This window comes from Macrotis lagotis, chromosome 1 (genome assembly GCF_037893015.1).
Source record: "Macrotis lagotis isolate mMagLag1 chromosome 1, bilby.v1.9.chrom.fasta, whole genome shotgun sequence".
Classification (NCBI taxonomy): Eukaryota; Metazoa; Chordata; class Mammalia; order Peramelemorphia; family Peramelidae; genus Macrotis; species Macrotis lagotis.
Genome location: NC_133658.1, coordinates 682,290,595 through 682,310,869, shown reverse-complemented (window position 1 = coordinate 682,310,869; position 20,275 = coordinate 682,290,595). Strand labels below are relative to the sequence as shown.

At 35.0% G+C, this 20,275-nt stretch overlaps 1 protein-coding gene across 1 annotated transcript in view; it reads right to left on the bottom strand.

Annotated features, from left to right (window-relative positions):
• Window positions 1-20,275, bottom strand: part of CCDC141 (coiled-coil domain containing 141) — a 353,841-nt gene that overhangs the window by 240,195 nt on the left and 93,371 nt on the right. Inside the window, 1 exon segment of the mRNA XM_074215601.1 lies at window positions 17,817-17,933. Within this exon segment, the coding sequence (XP_074071702.1) occupies window positions 17,817-17,933 (117 nt within the window).

The window sequence follows — 20,275 nt, the reverse complement described above, 5'->3', positions numbered from 1 at the left end:
GTCCTTCTCTAGTTCATTTTACACATGAGGAAACAGAGGCAAAAAGGGTTAAGTGACTTGGCAAGGGTCACAAAATTACAAAGTTTCTGAAGTCAGATTTGAATTTCCTTACTCCAGGATACTCTATCCACTTCTCCATTTCCATTAATGTACAAATACACTACACTATAATATGGTTTACTGTGCATGTATTCTTCTCAGCATATATATCATACCCTGGGCTTAGGAAGAAGTATTAAGATACTGAAACATGAAATTCTGCCATAACACTTTTACTAAATTTTAGCACAATATAGTTGGTGGGAGAGGTGATGAAGTTTTGATTTTGGGGTTTTTTTCAGTACTCTATCTTTCATTGTATAAAAAGTACATTTTTCTACATGGGAACATTGACTACAAAGATGTCCTAAAGGTTTTCCAGTATTAGTCAGGTATAATATAAATTCAGAATCAGAGATAATTGGGCTGGAAACAATTTACTGAGAGTGCCTCACCCCAAAAGTATAGTTGTGAAAGGATGAATCAAGGTCATTTTTCCAAATAGTATTTCATAATATGGTTGATATAACAAACACTATCCATCATTAGAATCTTAAAATTAGGGAAAAAAACTTAAGTGTTGAAATGAAGGCAACCCCTCTGCTTGCATAAATGGAAGGTGATCCATCCATCCAACTTGGAGGTTTACTAACATTTAAGTGAATTCATTCCACTGTTGAATGTCTTGAATCGTTAGGAATTTCTAGGAAATTCTTCCTCATACTAAATTTAAAATTTACTTCTTTATAACTTTTACCTTGCCTATTGGTTGAAATAGAAAAGATCTACTTTCGTATCCATACAATTGGATAATTAAAAGCAAGTATTTTGTCTCCTCTTAGTTTTCTATTCTCCAGGTTGGATGTCACCAGATATTTCATCCATTCATCAAATGCATTATTTCCAAATCCTTAAATTTCCCTCCGAGATACTCATTCTAGTTTGCGAATTCTACCCTCAAAACTTGGTGACCCAAAAGATACATAGAAGTCGAGATGTAGTTTTACCAACACAGTATGCAGTTGGTAGTAATCCTTTCCATGATAAGAGTTGGAAGAAACTTCAAAGACCATCTAGTCCAAACTGAATCTGTAACAGTAATCTTTTCTCCCAGTGTCAACAAGCATACATTCCTATATATTATATGTATCTTTAGACACACAGATATAATTAGATGATACATGTAAATATATATAGTATGACTGAATATTCAAAATATAATATGTACATATTATATTTATACAAATTTGACATTAGTTCCTATAGTAGTTATTTTATGGATTAGATGTGTAATTCTGAATTGTAAACCTAAGGTTTGACATAGATGGCATTAAAAATATGGCTAAATAAAATTAGTTCGAATATCATGATTAGAACATAAGCTCCTTGACAAGATATTTTTAATATTCCTAGAGTTAGTTTCCTTATGTGTAAAATGTTGATATTTTCATTCATTTTTATTTGTGTCCAACTCTTTGTGAGCCCATTTGGGGTTTTCTTGGCAAAGATACTGAAGCGGTTTGCTATGTTCTTCAACAACTCATTTTACAGAAGAGGAAATTGAGGTAAATAAGATAAAATGATTTTCCAAGTTCCCCTAGCTAGTGTCTGAGGTTAGATTAAAACTAATTATGGTGAGTCTTTTTGACTCCACTCTATCCACTATACCACCTAGCTGCCATTTATTTAAATAGCTAATGTTTATATACATAAAGTCTTTATACTTTTATTAGATCCTCACAACAGTCTGGATTAAGTATTATTATTATTATTGTTTTTGTTGTTGTCATTAATTATGATCCCTATTTCACAGATGAGGAAATCATGGTTGCCCTATGTATTAAATGGCTTGTGCTAAATGCCCTTCTGTTAAATGGCTTGCCCAGTCATTTAATTTGATTTCTGAAGGAATATTGGAATGGTTTTTCCTTCTACTAGTGCAGCCTTGTATCCACAATGATACCTGTTGCACTAAATGACTTCTTGACAAATCCTTGACAAACTTTGGAGCAATGATCCTATGATACAATCCATGCTGAATAAATATTTGCTGATTTGAGTCAAGTTAATAAATGTTGCAAAAACCTATCCTCAAATTTAATATCTAAATTTAAGCTCTAAATTTAACATCTGCTTTCACTCTACATTTTAGATGATTCACCTCAAGCTCACAATTGCCAATTTTGGAATTCTTTACTGGGGCTGTGATGATTACTAAGAAAAAGTTCCCACACTATGAATAATATAACTTGAAAAGGAGTCGCAGTTATAGTAGAAGTGGACAGAGAGTTAAGCCCAGAGTCAGGAAGATTCCTTCTGGAGTTCAAATAGGACCTCATACACTTCTTAGTTGTGTGAGTAAGTTACTTAACCCTGTTTGCCTCAGTTTCCTCATCCATACATTCAACTGGAGTAGAAAATGGCCAATCAGCATCTTTACCAAGAAAACCCCAAATGGGGTCACAGAGAATCAGACAAGACTGAAAAACAACAACAATAACACACAAAGCAGTGTGTGTAGGAGAGAGAACACTAGGTTGGGAGTCATGAAGTCTCAGCTATAATCCCAGTTCTTTCACTACCACATGCCCTTGGGCAAGTTGCCTCAACTCTCTAGGACTCAGCTTATCACCTACAAACATGAGATGACTGAACTAGATTATATCTTAGTTCCATTCAGGTTCTCACATGCTAGAATTCTATTATTGGATACTCTCTAGGGAGCTTTCTGCTTCTAACAGTCTCTGAGTCTTTGAAAATGTTTTATAGTAACAAACACAATGGGAACCCCCTGGAAAATAAACCATGCTCTTGTATAGAATTACTCTCAAAGATGCTGCAGAGAAATTAGCTTCTCTGTATTTTTCACAAAAGCTCTACTGTGCAATTTCTTACTGTGTGTATGGGAAATATACAGTTCCCTTTTGAGATATCTCACCCATTTCCTGTGCCCCACACAACCACAAAAGCAAACAGCTTGGCTTGTCTAGAATTTAATGGTGCTTAATATAAGCCCATGCCACTTTTTACAACATTGGCTAGGATACTCATCTGCCTGTGTCTCTAAGTATAAACAAAACACAACAGCAAATGAAATTCTCCCCAGTGTCCCTTAAAGCTTTGACTTAGGACAAAAGGATAAGCCTAGGAATAGTTTGGTTGCTACAAAACATTTGCAGAATCCTATTCATGGTGGCTTCTTCTCATATCATTCAGTTCAGAAACACAACATACACTTCAGGCAGAGCATTTCTGCTATAAACTTTATGGCTCTAATGGGAACAGTGCCACTGAATCATCCTGTAAAGTACTTGGAACTTGTGCAAAGTCTCAAAAGCTCCCCATTCACATGAAAATGTAACATTGAGTCTACATCCAGGCCCTTTGATCATTTTGTCGATTTTAGAAAACAGGATGTTCAAATCAACAATAGTCACTTGGTGGACGTTAAGATCATTTCTGTGCTTGAAATTTTGGTGTGTTGGAAGTACTTTTGTTTTAATCAGCTGAAATAGTCTAAAATACTTTGCAAACTTTAAAACTCAGCAGAAAGTGTTCATGACTCCCAGCCATCTGGCGGACAGAAGACGGCATTGTGATAGGTGTTCTCTCTTTCCCCTCAGAAATAACATGAGAGAAACCTCTTAACAGAAATTTGATCAACAAATTCCAGAAAGAGAAGCTAAGAGAAGATTACCCACCAAGAAGGTCTGTCTCAGAGGACCATGGGTGAACCAGGAGACGAGAGGATCAGCTCAGGCGAAGCCAGAAGGGTCAGCCTCAGCCATAGAGACTTCACTGACTGGGCGGTGTGAGATCCAACTTGGTTGGGGGGGGCGGGGAGCTACAAGAGGGTGAGTTCCAGCACTCCAGGTTAGAGTCTCAGAGCACTCCTGGTGAATAACCAGCTGCCCAGGGGACCTGAGCTCCATAATTTCAGCAGAATCCTTTTCCAAGAACAAACAATAAACTCACCATCACCACCTCCTCAGGGCAACAGAGTTCACATAACAGAAAGAGATTAAATCCCTCCCCAGAGCCCAGCCCATTCAGTGTTCAAGGTCAACTCAGACCCTGCTGCTGAGGACTTCAAACATTCCAGAGAAAGCAACCAGTACCCCCTACTGGCTGGCCCTTGGAATTACTAAGCCAAGTGAACAAAGCTTCTAGGATCTTCAAAAGCAAACCTCTGAGAGCCAGCTCCCCCATCCAACACAAAATGAAAAAAGGCCAGAGGGGAAAAGGGGGGGGGGCATGGAGAAATACTTAGAAGAGACAGATTCTAACCCAGAGAGATCTAGCCCTGCTGAGGAGAATATAAATTGGTCTCCAGCCCAGAAAGACTTCCTTGAAGAAATCAGGAAAGAGTTTAAAAATCAATTGGAAAAATTTCGAAAAGAAACTCAAGAGAAAATTAACATCTCGCAACAAGAAAACAAATCCTTGGAAAATACAATTGGACAAATACAAAATGAGAATAACTCTCTTAGATCTTCAACTGGGCAAATGCAAAAAAGAAAATGATTCTCTCAAATCCTCAATTGGGCAAATGCAATAAGGAAATGATTCTCTCAAAACTACATTTGGGCAAATAGAAAAGTCCTTCAAAAATAGAATGGACCAACTGAAAAAGGAGTTGCAAAAGATAAATGAAGAAAAATCTTCTCTAAAAAAAAGAATGGAATTATCAGAAACTAATGACCTCATGAGACATCAAGATTGTGTTAAACAAAACCAAAAGATGGAAAAAATAGGGAAAAAATGTAAAATACCTCATCAGCAAAACCACTGAAGAGAAAAATAGCCTGAACTTAATATTACAGGATTTAGTGATGGAAAACTACCCTGATATCATGGAACCAGAGGGCAAAATAGTTATAGAATGAATACATTGATCCCCTTCAGAAAGAGATCCTGAAATGAAAACACCAAGGAATGTTGTGGCCAAATTCCAGGACTATCAGATAAAAGGGAAAAAAATTCTACAAGAAGTCAGAAAGAAAAAGTTTAAATACCAAGGAGCCACAGTAAGGATTACAGAGGACCTGGCTGCATGAACATTAAGGGATCGAAAGGCCTGGAATGAGCTACTCCAAAGAGCAAGGGAGTTTGGAATGCAGCCAAGAATCCACTACCTGCAAAGCTGAGCCTTCTCTTCCAGGGAAATAAATGGATATTTAATGAAATGGGAGATTTCCAAGATTTCATGATGAAAAGACAAGAGCTAAATAAAAAAATTGGACATCAAACAGGAGGCTCAAGAGACACATGAAAAGGCAAAAAAAAAAAACCCTACTATACAATAAGATGAAACTGGCTATATACCCATTTGGGAGAAAGAGTCTCATAACTCTTGAGAATTGTAACTCTATTAGAGAGAATATACTTAGCCAGAAGAGATGGACACTCATAACTTTTCTGTGACTCAGAATGATTAAAAAACAATACCTCCTTTAAAAGGGGAGGGCATTAAGGAGAAGGAAGGTTGGAGGGAGACTGAATGGGGTAAATTTCATTACATCAAGAGGTACAAAAGATCTATTGTAATTGAGGGGAGGAAGGGAGAAGGTAAGAACCACCTGAATCTTTATCTCATCAGACTTGGCTTAAAGTTAACTTAGACACACTTAATCAGGTTAAGAATTAGAAGCATTAAAAGGAGAAAAGTGGAGGGGGGGGGACAGAGAGGGGGGGGAGAAAAAGGGGAACTAACAGAAGGAAGGGAAGAAGGGGAAAAGGGAAAGGGGAAAAAAGGAGAGGGGGTTGATATAAGAGGGCAAACACACTGAAGGTGGCGGTGTTAAAAAACAAAACACTGGGGAATATGGATAAAGGGGAAAGGGGAAAATACAAACAGAAGGAAGGTAGCATGGAGGGTAATAAAGAGTTAGTAATTATAACTTTGAATGTGAATGGGATGAACTCTTCCCTTAAAATGTAAGCAAATAGCAGAGTGGATTAAAAACCAGAATCCTATAATATGCTGCTTACAAGAAACTCATTTGAAGCAGAGAGATACATATAGAGTAAAAGTAAAAGGCTGGAGCAAAATATATTTTGCTTCAGCTCAAGTGAAAAAATCAGGGGTAGCAATCCTTATCTTAGACAAAGCAGTTGCAAAAATAGATAGCGTTAAAAGAGATGAGGAAGGAAATTATATCCTCCTAAAAGGTATCATAGACAATAAAGTAATTTCAATACTAAATATGTATACACCCAATGGGACAGCATCCAAATTCTTAGAGGAGAAGTTGAAAGTATTATATAGACAGCAAAACTCTACTACTGGGAGACCTCAACCTCCCACTTTCAGATTTAGATAAATCAAATCATAAAATAAACAAGAAAGAAGTTAAGGAAGTAAATTGACTGTTAGAAAACCTAATTATGGAGGAAATTGAATGGGGATAGAAAGGAATATATTTTTTTTCTGCAGTGCATGGCACTTACACAAAAACTGACCATGTACTAGGATATAAAAACCTAATGATCAATTGCAAAAAAGGCAGAAATCGTGAATGCATCTTTCTCAAATTATAATGAAATAAAAATCATATGCAATACTGGGCCAGGTAGATACAGACACAGAACTATTTGGAAACTAAATAACCTGATTTTAAAGAATGAGTGGATCAGGCAAAAAATTATAGAAAGAATTAATTATTGCATCCTAGATAATGACAATAATGATGCAACATACCAAAACCTATGGGATACACTCAAGGCAGCTGTCAGGGGATATATTATATCTTTAAATGCTTACATGAATAAATTAGAGAAAGAAGAAATCAATGAACTAAATATGCAATTAAAAAAATTAGAGAAAGAACAAATTAAAAACCCCCAATTAAATACCAAATTAGAAATTCTAAAAATTAAAGGAGAAAATTAATAAAAATCAAAAGCAAGAAAACTATTGAACTAATGAATAAAGCCAAGAGCTGGTTTTATGAAAAAGACAATAAAATTGATAAACATCTGGTCAATTTGATTTAACAAAAAAGAAGAAAACCAAATTGCTAGTATCCTAAATGAAAAAGGTAAACTCACCACCAATAAGGAAGAAATTAAAGTAATAATTTGGAATTATTGTGCCCAACTCTATGCCAATAAATTTCACAATTTAAGTGAAATGGACAAATATTTACAAAAATATATGTTGCCCAGATTAAATGAAGATGAAATTAAAAAACCTAAATAACCCTATCTCAGAAAAAGAAATTCAACAAGCCATTATTGAAGTCCCTAAAGAAAAATCTCCAGGGCCAGATGGATTCACAAGTGAATTCTATCAAACATTTAAGGAACACTTGGTTCCAGTTCTATATAAGCTCTTTGGAAAAATAGGTGAAGATGGACCTCTGCCTAATTCTTTCTATGACACCAATATTGTGCTGATACCTAAACCAGGAAGAGTTAAAACAGAGAAAGAAAATTATAGACCTATCTCCCTGATGAATATAGATGCAAAATTCTTAAATAAAATCTTAGCAAAACGATTACAACAAGTTATCACTAGAATAATACGTTGTAATCAAGTAGAATTTATACCAGGAATGCAGAGTTGGTTCAGTATTAGGAAAACTGTTAGTATAATTAATTTTATCAATAACATACCTATCAGAAATCATATGATCATATCAATAGATACTAAAAAAGCTTTTAAAAAATACAGTACCCATTCCTAATAAAAACACTAGCGAGAGTATAGGAATAAATGGTTTGTTCTTTAGAATAATAAGCAGTATCTATTTTTTTTTCGGTTTTTGCAAGGCAAACAGGGTTAAGTGGCTTGCCCAAGGCCACACAGCTAGGTAATTATTAAGTGTCTGAGGCCAGATTTGAACTCAGGTACTCCTGATTCCAGGGCCGGTGCTCTATCCACTGCACCACCTAGCCACCCCAAGCAGTATCTATTTGAAACCATCAGCAAGCATTATATGCAATGGGGATAGGCTTGAGGTATTCCCCATAAAATTACAGGTGAAACAAGGATGCCCATTATCACCACTACTATTCAATGTCATATTAGAAATGTTAGCCTCAGCAATAAGAGAAGGAAAAGAAATTGAAGTTTTATATATATATATATATATATATATATATATATATATATATATATATATATATATATAACTAGCAAGATACAGCAGAAAGAGGTAGAAAGAGAAATCTCATTCAAAGTAACCCCAGACAAAATAAGATACCTGGGAGTCTACCTGCCAAGGCAGACTCAAAACCTTTTTGAAAACAATTACAGAACTCTTCTCACACAAATAAAATCAGATTTAAATTCCTGGGAAAACATCAACTGTTCATTGACAGGTCAAGCTAATATAATAAAAATGACAATTCTACCAAAACTAAACTACTTGTTTAGCACCCTACCAATCAAAATTCCAAAAAATTACTTTAATGAGTTAGAAAAAGTTGTAAGTAAATTTATATAGAGAAATAAAAACTCAAGAATTTCCAGGGATTCAATGAAAAAAAAAGTACAAAAGAAGGCAGTTTAGCCTTACCAGATCTAAAATTATATTATAAAGCATCAGTCCTCAAAACTGTTTGGTATTGGCTAAGAAATAGAGTGGTGGATCAGTGGAATAGACTAGATGCAGTAGCAGGAAATGATTATAGTAATCTGCTGTTTGATAAACCCAAAGAGTCCAGCTTTTGGGATAAAAACTCTCTCTTCAATAAAAACTGTTAGGAAAATTGAAAATTAATATGGAAGAAACTTAGATTAGACCAACACTTCACACCCTATACCAAGATAAGATCCAAATGGATACAGGATTTAGGCATAAAAAAAATATTATAAGCAAACTAGAAGATCAAGGAGTAGTTTACCTGTCAGATCTATGGAAAGGGAAACATTTTAAGACCAAAAAAGAAATAGAGAACCTCATTCAAAATAAACTAGGTAATTTTGAGTACAGTAAATTAAAAAAACTTTTGCACAGATAAAGTCACTGTAACCAAGATCAAAAGAAATGTAGTAAATTGGAAAACAATTTTTGCAACTAGTATTTCTGACAAAGGACTTATTTCTAAAATATACAGAGAACTGAGTCAAATTTTTAAGAGAACAAGCCATTTCCCAATTGATAAATGGTCAAAGGATTTGCAAAGGCAATTTACAGCTGAGGAAATCAAAGCAATCCATAGTCATATGAAAAATTGCTCCAAATCATTGCTTAATAGAGAAATGCAAATTAAAGCATTTCTGAGATATCGCCTCACACCTCTCAGACTGGCCAAATGACCAGAAAGGACAACGACCAATGTTGGAAGGGATGTGGGAAATCTGAGACACTAATACATTGTTGGTAGAACTGTGAACTCATCAAATCTTTCTGGAGAGCAATTTGGGATTATGCCCAAAGGGCAACAAAAACGTGCATACTCTTTGACCCAGCAATACTACTACTGGTTGAAGAGATTATGAAAAAAAGGGTAAAAACATCACTTGTACAAAAATATTTATAGCAGTACTGTTTGTGGCAAAAAAATTTGGAAATTAAGTGAATGGTTTAACAAACTTTGGTATATGTATATCATGGAACACTATTGTTCTATTAGAAACCAGGAGGGATGGTAATTCAGGGAAGCCTGGAAAGATCTGCATGAACTGATGTTGAGCAAGATGAGAAGAACCAGAAAAACACTGTACACTCTACCAGCAACATGGGGGGGGGGGGGTCAACCTTGATGGACTTGCTCATCCCTTCAGTGCAACAACCAGGGGCAATTTTTGGCTTTTTGCAATGGAGAATACCATCTGTATCCAGAGGAAGAATTATGGACATTAAATAAAGACCAAAGACTATTACCGTCAAATTAGAAAAAAACATATTATTATGTAATTTTACTATCTCATACTTTATTTTTCTTCCTTAAGGATATGATTACTCTGTCATCACATTCAACTGAGATCAATGTATAATATGGAACCGATGTAAAAACTAACAGAATGTCTTCTGTTGGGGGAGGGGAATCAAGAATGGGGGAAAATTGTAATACACAAAATAAATAAAATCTTTCTTTAAAAAAAAAGCTCAGCATAAAAATCAGTTAATATTATTGATTGGCAAGACTTGGTTAATAAATCATAGCTAGTTAAAAGGAATATATATACACATAAGTGTATAAATGGGCATTCAACAAGCATTTATTCATTTTACTCTGTGTCAATACTGCTAAATGCTATAGGAATAAAGAAAAATAATCTCTTCCCTCAAGTAGCTTATATTCTGAGGCAGGTAAGCTGAAAAAGTGGGACAATTGTGGGGAGGAGGGAGAATGTAGAGAAAAAAAATTACCCAACCAGGGGCAAGGTAGAGAAAATTCAGTGTGAAACCTGGTCAAGAAGGGAGACATGACTGATTTGGGCACTCTACTCAAACAAAGATCCTTTTAAGAGCATTCTCAAAGTGAAAATCTGCAGGGGTAGAGGATACTTCCAGTATATGAATTCCAGGCATGAAGAGAGCTTCAAGGATGAAAAGATTTCTAGGATATGGAAGGTTAAGTGAGAAACAACTTAGCCTAGAAAGGATGAGGTGACTACACACTAAACACACACACACACACACACACACACACACACACACACACACACAAAATCAAATTAATTTCATGTTATAAGCATTGTAAAGGATGTCATCATAGAGATGGATGTATGGGTGGATAGAAAATATATGCTGGTCACAGGTAAGATCAAGGGATAGCCCTTTCCTCTTGTATTTTTTTATCATAGATTCTTGAATATATTGTGCTAGGCTCATATTGGATACTCAAAATATAATTATTGATTTATTACAGATATCTGAGAAGATAAATAATTATTTAACCAAAAGAAGTTAGGCACCATCCTAATTGAAGGGAGATGGACTAGCCACATCCCATTCAATTCCAAGATTGTATATAAAGGGTAGAGAAACTATCCCAAGAGAGTCTTTGTTTATTGTACCCTCTCTCACTAGTTCTTTCTCTGTATATCTCTTTCTCCCTAGTGATTGTGTTTCTCTTTTCCCAGCTGCTAAATAGAGTGGGGCAGACAACTCTGCATCCTATCATGGTGATTTTTGTTTAATATGAGATGAGTGTTACATTACTCATTGCTTTGAGTCTTCTTTGATCCATGGACATTTGTTTCTTTTATCTCCATGTAGTGCATACATTATTGCACTAAATATTTCTTTGTCTTGCTGTCTTTTACATGTCTGATTATTTACTTGAGGAAGCAGATGGAAATCTTATTCGATTAAAAAATAATTAGCATTTGATTAACCTGAGTTTATTTATATTTCTGAAATTTTGATAATTACACCAAAGGAGCATTCCAAAATTGCATGTTGCTTCTTTAAGTAAATAGTGTGACTATCTTCAGTCTGCCTATTTTCCTATAGTTTCCTATAGTGATTTGAAGGTAAAAGATAACAAAACAGTAAATACTTGAATACGAAACAGATGCCCGCTGAAAAAAAATATTGGAAAGGTATAAGCAACATCATTTAAAATAAGTTAAAGAAAATAAAGAAGTATTTGAGGAAAATTAGTGAATAAAAAATGAAAATTTAAAAAAAGAATTTCATAAATGTCTTAGTATCCTGGAAACCTAAGTGGGAACCCAGAAGCTAGTGACTTCCTTACTTCCCTGGATCAGCTATGTCTGTGTTTAGCAAGTCTGGGAATTTTCCACATTCTAGGACACCACTCGGACTATCTTATAAATTTTAAATGTGATACATAAGAAGGTACTAATTGGAGATATTTTCACTATTCGTTATATATAGAAGTTTTCAACACTTCTCACTTGAGAAATCTACCTTCATAGACTTCACCTATCTAAAATGTTTTTCTAAAAATCAATCTTCACCAAGTATCATTTAGAAACTATTATTTATGCACTAATCCTCTCATAAGTAGTTATAATACTTACCATAGAATCATAAACCTTGGGAAGGGGTTATAGAAGGCAGTTCAATCTATTCTGTGACACTTAGAAACTTATTCAAACACTTTTTCCATTAATACAATATTTAAGACAGCTTTTTAAAAATGACTTATTATTATCACTTCAAAGGATTATTATTTCTATTTTATTTATAAATATGTCTATGAAAGAAGCATTTGACTAAAATAGTCACAAATACATTAAATCAACTCCATCAAACAATCAAGGATTTATTAAGAGTCATATGCCAGAGGTGGCTAGATGGCCCAGTGGATAGAGCACTGGTCTTGGAATCAGGAGTACCTGAGTTCAAATCTGGCCTCAGACACTTAATAATTACCTAGCTATGTGGCCTTGGGCAAGCCACTTAACCCTATTACCTTGAAAAGAACTAAAAAAAAAAAAGAGTCATACGCCATAAACTTATGTTGGTCACTGAGGAGACAAAGACAGTAGAAACTAACTAGTCCCTATTCTCAAGGAACTTTGATTCTGAAGAGCAGACAACATGTATATATTTATAAGTATGCAAATAAGACATACAAAAAGAACACAAAGCTCTTTGAGGAAGAAGGAGGCTACTATTAGCAGGTGAAGGATGAGGAAACCCTTTATGTAGAAGGTGATACTTGAGCCGAGTCTTGAAGAGAACAAGAGATTCCAAAAGTAGACATAAAGGAGTGTATTCCAAGCATGAGGGATGGTGGATTCGAAGACACTTAGATAGGACATAGAATGTAGTTTATGAGAAACCGCAAATAAGCCAATATGACTGGATTATAGAGACTGTGAAAGAAAATAAAAGATAAGATGAGAAGGAATCAGGTTGGGAGAGGATTTAAATGCCAAAAGAGAAGTTCCTTTTGGAAAATCACTTTGACAGATGTATATTGGATCTGGATTGAAGAGAAGAGAGATGAGGCATGGAAATCAAATAGGAGGCTTTTGCAATATTCTGGACACGAAGTGATGAAGAGTCTGAACTGGAGTGGAAGCTGTTTGCATGTATAGAAGGGAGCATATATGAGAGCTGCTGTGGAAAGAAAAGCAAGATTTTGCAATGGATTGGATTTGAGGTGTGAGAGTGATGATGTGTCAAAGATGGACCTGAGTCTGTGAACCTGGGTGGCTGAAAGACGGCGGTGAGCATCAAGAGTAGCATGCAGCTTCTATGGAGTAAGGACTCTGCCACCAACAACACCAAATGTCGAATCAATCAAACCAGTTTCACTAAAAGATCAAGACATCCTGAAGAGAGAGGAGGTAGCATGTGCCAGCCAAATCAAAATATTACCTGTTCTCAGACTCAAGTGCAACACCCTAGTGCTCAACAATAGAGAAATTTGAAAGAGTTAAGTTTTGGGGGGCAAATCTGTTTTGGAAATTATTGTTTTGAGGTGTCTATGAGACATCCAGAAACTTTACAAAATATAAAAATAGTGTTAGGACTGGAAGAGGGGAATCTAATGGATCTCAGTCTTGTTTGAACCATTTAAGGGGACAATGAGAAGGAAGGCCAAAACTGTGCTAAAGCCATCTCAGAGTGGTTTAAGTGAGACAACTTCAATTTTCAGTATAAATTTTTATTTTATTTTATTCTATTTCATAAGAAAGTGAGAAAATGTTAATTATACAGATTAAACTTAAAAGTGGGTCATCCATTTATTCCCCCCACTTAAGAGTTTGTTGTTAAACATTTTCCAGCAATAACAAAATGAACAAAGAAGTGGTTTTGATGAGGAGGGGGGGGGAAGATTTAAAAGAGAGAGTAGGCATAGGAAAAGAAGAATCCTAAGAAAAACAAAATCAAAATCCTCCTTCAATTAGGAAGGGCTAAGATATTTTAAAAATCATTTTATTATTTTAATTTAAAAATTTTTGAACAACAATTAGGAGGGGTGGATTATGAAACAAGGCAAAAAAATGAGGATGTTTATGTGTTTGGCTAAAGGAAGAGAGGTTGTAGAGAAAGGGAAGGAGAAGAAAGAAGTATCTATTAACAACCTACTGTGTGCCAGACACTGTGTTAAGCACTTCACAAATACTATCTTATTTGATCCTTATAACAACCTGAGGTGGTAGTTGATATAATTTTCTCCAGTTTACAATTGAGGAAACTGAGGAAGACAGAACAAGTGACTTGCCCAAGCTTACAGACTCTGAGGCTAAATTTGAACTCAGGTCTTCCTAACTCCAGGCATAGTGCACTATTCACTGCACAACAAATTAAAGATCACACTATTCCAACTACAGATAACTACACATTCTCCTTTCTTTTTTCCTTTTCAATATTGGGATGGAGAAATAGGCATAAGAGTGTAATAGGATATGATAGCTAGAACAAACTAATAGCCATAATTGCAAATGTCACTAAGATATACTGACCAATAAATCAGAAGACGTGGACAGAAGAAAACATAAAACCAAATTCCCCAAATTACTTATTTACAAAGAAAAATAGATTAAAAATAGAGATCCATACAAAGTTAAAATAAGAAGTTAGAGTAGAACCTATTATTATGTCTTAGATGAATTCCTTACTCTACTCCAAAAGTATGATAACTATGATGGTCATGGATTCAAAGATTTAGAGCTAGAACCTTAAAGGCCTTCAAACTTAGTTCCTGATTTTACCAATGAAGAAACTGAACCTCAAAGAGGTTCAATGATTTGCATAGTTTCACTCAGTAAGTATTAAAGTGGGTGGGATTGTAACTTAGGTCTTCCTGATACTAAGATCCCACAACCATTGCAGGGTTGCTCCTTCAAAAAAGATAGGACATTTTAGGAAAAGGCAACAACAAATGTAGTTATAGTTTAAAATAGAAAATGGGAAAATTACATCATTCTCAAAGTTACTTATTCTTTTAATTTAATCATACTAATAGTAGAGCAGTGAAGTGGTAGAGCACTCAGGTCTAAAGTCAGAAAGGCTTCTGTTACTTACTAGCTGTCTGACCCTGGTCAAGTCACTTACCTTATTTGCCTCAATTTTCTCATCGGTAAAATGAGGACATGACAAACCACTTTGGTATCTTTGCCAAGAAAACACCAAATGGAGTCACTAATAGTCAAACATAACTGAAAAATGACTGAACTGAATACAAAGAGATCAAAGTCAGAGGAAAATCCCATAGACAACTCACTTGTTAATGACTTTATGTTACAGAAATCAAGTACCTCAGGAAAACTCCCTTAAGACAATTCTTAGGAAAGACTTGGAGATAAGAATAAGGTTCTAGCTTCAGTCTGTCAGCTGGATCCTTATTGAAATTTGACAGATTCTGGCCAGAAAGTGAGACTATCTATACTGAGATCAAACTTTTCCTTCCAGTCAGATTCCTTTAATCATTAATCAAGAGGAGCAACACCTCTGGAACAGGGACTTTGCCACCCATAACACCAAAAGCTGGCCCAGGAACTAAAACCAGTTTCACTAAAAGACTGATACATCCTGAAGAGAGACAAGAGGTAGCATATGCCCCCCAGAACAAATCACTCCCTTTCCTCATGGTTGACACCCTATGTTATAGTCAAGACACAATAAACCCAAAGATTCAGACTTTGGCGCAAGAACTTACCATTTGAAAAAAATTGCTGGTAACACTGGAAAGCAGTTTAGAAGAAACTAGTCATAGATCAACATCTCAGACTATATACCACAATAAGGTCAAAATGGATACACAATTGACATGAAGGGTAATATCATAAATAAATTACAGGAGCCTAGAAAATGTACCTGCCAGATCTAAGGATAAGAGAAGAGCTTATGACCAAGTAAGAAATAGAGAAGATCACAGGAAGTTAAATGTATAATTTTGATTAAATGCAGTTAAAATTGGAAGGGAAACAAATAACTGAGGGGAAAAATCTTTGTAGCAAGCTTTACTGATAAGAGTGATGAGTCTCATTTCCAAGATATATAAGGAATTGATTCAAATCTGCAAGAAAAAAGAGCCAGTTCCCAGTTGATAAATGTTAAAAGAATAAGAACAGACAGTTTTCTAAGGAAGAAATCCAAGCTAGAAAATCATCATAAGAAAAAAGTATTCCAAATTAATAATTAGAGAAATGTAAATTAAAGCAACTCTGATGTTCCGCTTCACACTCATCATATTGGCAAAGCTGATAAAAGAAAAATTACAATATTGGAGGGGCTAGAGGAAATGAGACACACTGATGCACTGTTGATGGAGCTAAGAAATCACTCCAGTTATTCTGAAAATCAGTTTGGAATCATGCCCAATAAGTTACTAAACTGTTCCTACGCATTAATCCAGTGATACTGTTACTATGTCAAGGGAAACAAATTAAAATATGTATAGCAATTCTCTTTGTGGTAGATCCAAAGAACTAAAAGGGGAGGATGATTATCAATTGGGTGATGGCTAAACAAATTATGGTATGTGAATGGGATGGATTACTATTATGTTGCAAGAGGTGATGGTTTCAGTGAAGACTGGGAAGACTTAAATGAACGAAAGCAGGGTGAAGTGAACAGAATGAACAGAATAATTTGTACAATAACAACACTGTAAAGAAAACAAACTTTGGCAGCTTTATTTTTATCCTCATAATGACCAATTGTGATTCCTGAGGACTAATGATAAAGCAATACCAACTCTCTCCTGTCAGAGAAGTGAAGGACTTGGGTTGTATGCACGTATATACATACATATGTAAATTCATGTATGCATACATATTAGCATATTTATCATGATTCAATCAAATGTGAATTTTTTTTTGCTTTACTAGGAATTAAGAGTTTTGTTTGTCTTTTCTTTTTATCTCTTTTCATCTTATAATCATCATTCCTAATTAGATCCTCTAGGACCAAAGGAAACACTTAATCAACAATAAATATTACCCATGCTAAATACTTTACGGAAAATAGAAAAGAGGAAAAAGAAAATTCCTGGTCTCAAGGAGCTTGCAATCTAAAGGAAGAGAGACTATATGAAAATAAATACAGTAAACTATATATAGGGAAGGATTAACAGAGGAGAGATACTAGAAAGAATGGAGAGATATTAGGGAAGATTTATGGTAAGAAATGGGATTTTTATTGGGGTTTCAAGGCAGCCAAGAAAGTCAATAGGTGGAACTGAAGAGAAAGAGTGCTCCTTCACAATATACCCCTTCAGATATTTGAAGACAATAACCATATTCTCTTGCTTCTTTTCTTTTCTGGACTAAATATTATTGGTTGCTTCTGCTGATGCTTATCAAGTCTTTATAACTCCCATCTGTCTCACTGAGAATGAGCAATTATATCTTCAAAGCACTATAGAGGCTCTAAAAAGCACTTCTGACTATTTCATGAGTCTCCCACTCTAACACAATAACCCACATAGTAAATCCTTGATAAATATATTCTGAATGAATGGATGAACCAGTAAATATAACTTCTTGGAAACTTGAAGAAGAATAGAAGTAGGGGAAAGTAATAGGCAATGGAAACTTTTTCTAAAATAGAAAAGGAAAAAAATCAATGTCACAATGATCCTATAATTAGAAAAAAGCCTAGCTATTAGACAAGATATGCCAGAGCACATGAGAATAAAATTAATTAATCCTGTATTAAAATATGAATATATTGATTAGATATGAATAGTGAATGAAATTTACATTAATTCTTCTGTCATATATACTCATCCTAAAAGAAAGTTTGAGATAACAACCTTTTCAAAACTTTTATATTCATTTCAAAAAACTGTCATTCTGTCGGTGGAAAAAACATTTCTTCCCATCATCCACCAATGCAGATTGTAGCCCATCCATAATCCAACTTAGAGAGATTCAGAGATATATATCTCACCTCTGCTTTTAATACCAGTTCCTTATGTTTACGAATTAATTCTTCATTTTCTGATAGTGATGAACCTAGGTGCTGCTTCTGTAAATCATCTATGGTTTTCTGAAACCAACAGGTTACCTAAAGGAGGAATAACAACAAAGATTACATTCCAGGGCATCAGAGCAAGAGGGCAAGATTTTAGAAATATTTCCTCAGTCTTTCAAATTTATCAAACTAATCAAATCTCTCTTTTAAACTTATCCCATGCATTAAGTCAGTGTCATCAGGTTTTCATTTGTCTTCATATAAAACACCACCTGCTTGGGTAAAGGGGAAAAATTCAGAAAAGTATGAAAATGATTTATCAATACAGTGGATGACATGCCATGAAGAAAACAATCCCATCTCATCTCTAACAAGGAATGACTAAAATATGTTTCCAAGCTGTATATAAATCATACATTCTTTTAAAACACAAATAAATGTTCAATTATATTCTTTCTTACATATGAAATGATGAATCTGAACAGCTTTACAGATACCTATGATGGTATTAAAATAGCACTGTGTAGAAAAATCTTTTCTACTATAAAAAGCCAATGTGAGAGTATTGGGTTTGCAGAATTTCCTGGGAAATCTATGCTCAGAAAATAAATGGAGTAGTGTGAAACAGTCCACTTATATTATAAATGGTACAAAGAAGGATTCACCCATTTCAACTTGATATACACAATAGGACATATCAAGTGTAGGATTTAAGCAAAACAAATGATAGAGCTCTCCAAAGGAAGCTATAGCCCTTTAAATGAGGTAATAGTGTGGTATGCATGTGATATTGTTATTATTAACTAATCATCAACAAAAATGTCCATACAATAACTTAACCTCAATTCAGGAGAATATGAGTATTACCCTATCTCACCCTGTTTTCCAATCACTCTGCATGATTTGTACAAGCTTCAATTATCCAGGAAAATTATAGAATCCAAGAATGTGAGAGGTAAAGAAATCTTAGAGATCATCCTATATTTTTATCACCAAGAGCAGATACAGGTTATACCTTGAACCCTAAGCTTCTTTTATTGTTTTTTTTGGGGGGGGGATTACAAGGCAATGTGGTTGTGACTTGCTCAAGATCTAGGTAATTAACAAGTATCTGAGATCAAATTTGAACTTAGATCCTCCTGACTCCAGGGCTGGCCTATAGTCCTTTGAAAGTAGACTATGGGGCAGCTAGGTGGCATAGTGGATAAAGCACCAGCCTTGGAGTCAGGAGTACCTGGGTTCAAATCTGACCTCAGACACTTAATAATTACCTATCTGTGTGGCCTTGGGCAAGCCACTTAGCCCTATTTGCCTTGCAAAAACCTAAAAAAAAAGTAGACGATGGATTCTTCTTTAGAGAGGTTTAGGAAGTAGTCTTGACCTAGTGGGAAGCTAGTTTCTTCCTGTATTTCTCCATGAAGATAAACATTACATGCACAAAATAAAGTTGGAGAAATTCACAGCTAAAGTCTTCTCTCTAATTACTTTGGATCCCTAGTTCTCAGTTTTCTCATTTGTAAAATGACAAGGTTGTCCAATATGACCTCTAAGATTTATTTAACTCTAAATCAATTAACCTATGAACTCAAGTTTGGGTTCGGAGTTTTTTGTTTTTTATTTTTTATTTTTGGCAACAAGCTAATGAGTGACGAGTTACTCAGGACTTCCTGAAATCCCAACACCTTTTACAATAGTGATGGGGGGTTAATTCTAAGTACCAGATAGTTTATCCTATAATCTTTAACCAGAAATCTCTATCGACCAGAATTTCTACCAAACCTTATGACCACATAAACCCAGAGTCTTAGAACTGGAAGTTATCCCAAAGCTCATCTATTCCAACCTAACAAGAATTCTCTCTACAACATTCCCCAGAAGTGGTCATCATCCCTTTCCTTGAAGACCTCGAATGAAGAGAATGCATAACCTCTTGAGGTGACCTCTGATTTTTGGTTAGCTCACACATTGTGAGATTTTTCTTTATAGCAAGCCAAACCAAATAGTTATCCACTGTTGGTAATTATATCATCTGGCATTCAGCAAAAAAAGTCTAGCCTATAGCAAGATGGTACCTAGAGTGCTGGACTAGGAGACAGGAAGACATAAATTCAAATCCTGCCTCAAATGTGACCCTAGGTGAATCACTTAACCTATGTCTCAATTTTTCTCATCTGTAAAATGGGACAATGATCACACAGTGTTGGGCATCAAATGAGTTAATAAGCGTAAAATACTCTGTAAGCCCTACAGTCTTGTATAAATGCAATTTTTTATTGTTATTATTTCACAAGACAATCTTTCAAATAGTTCACCGTATTGAACATATCCTCCCCTAAATCTTCCTTTTTTTCAGTTAAATATCCCATTTCCTGTGTATCTGATGAACATAACTGATGATACTAAAAATGATCCTAAATTATCACAAAATCTTTAAG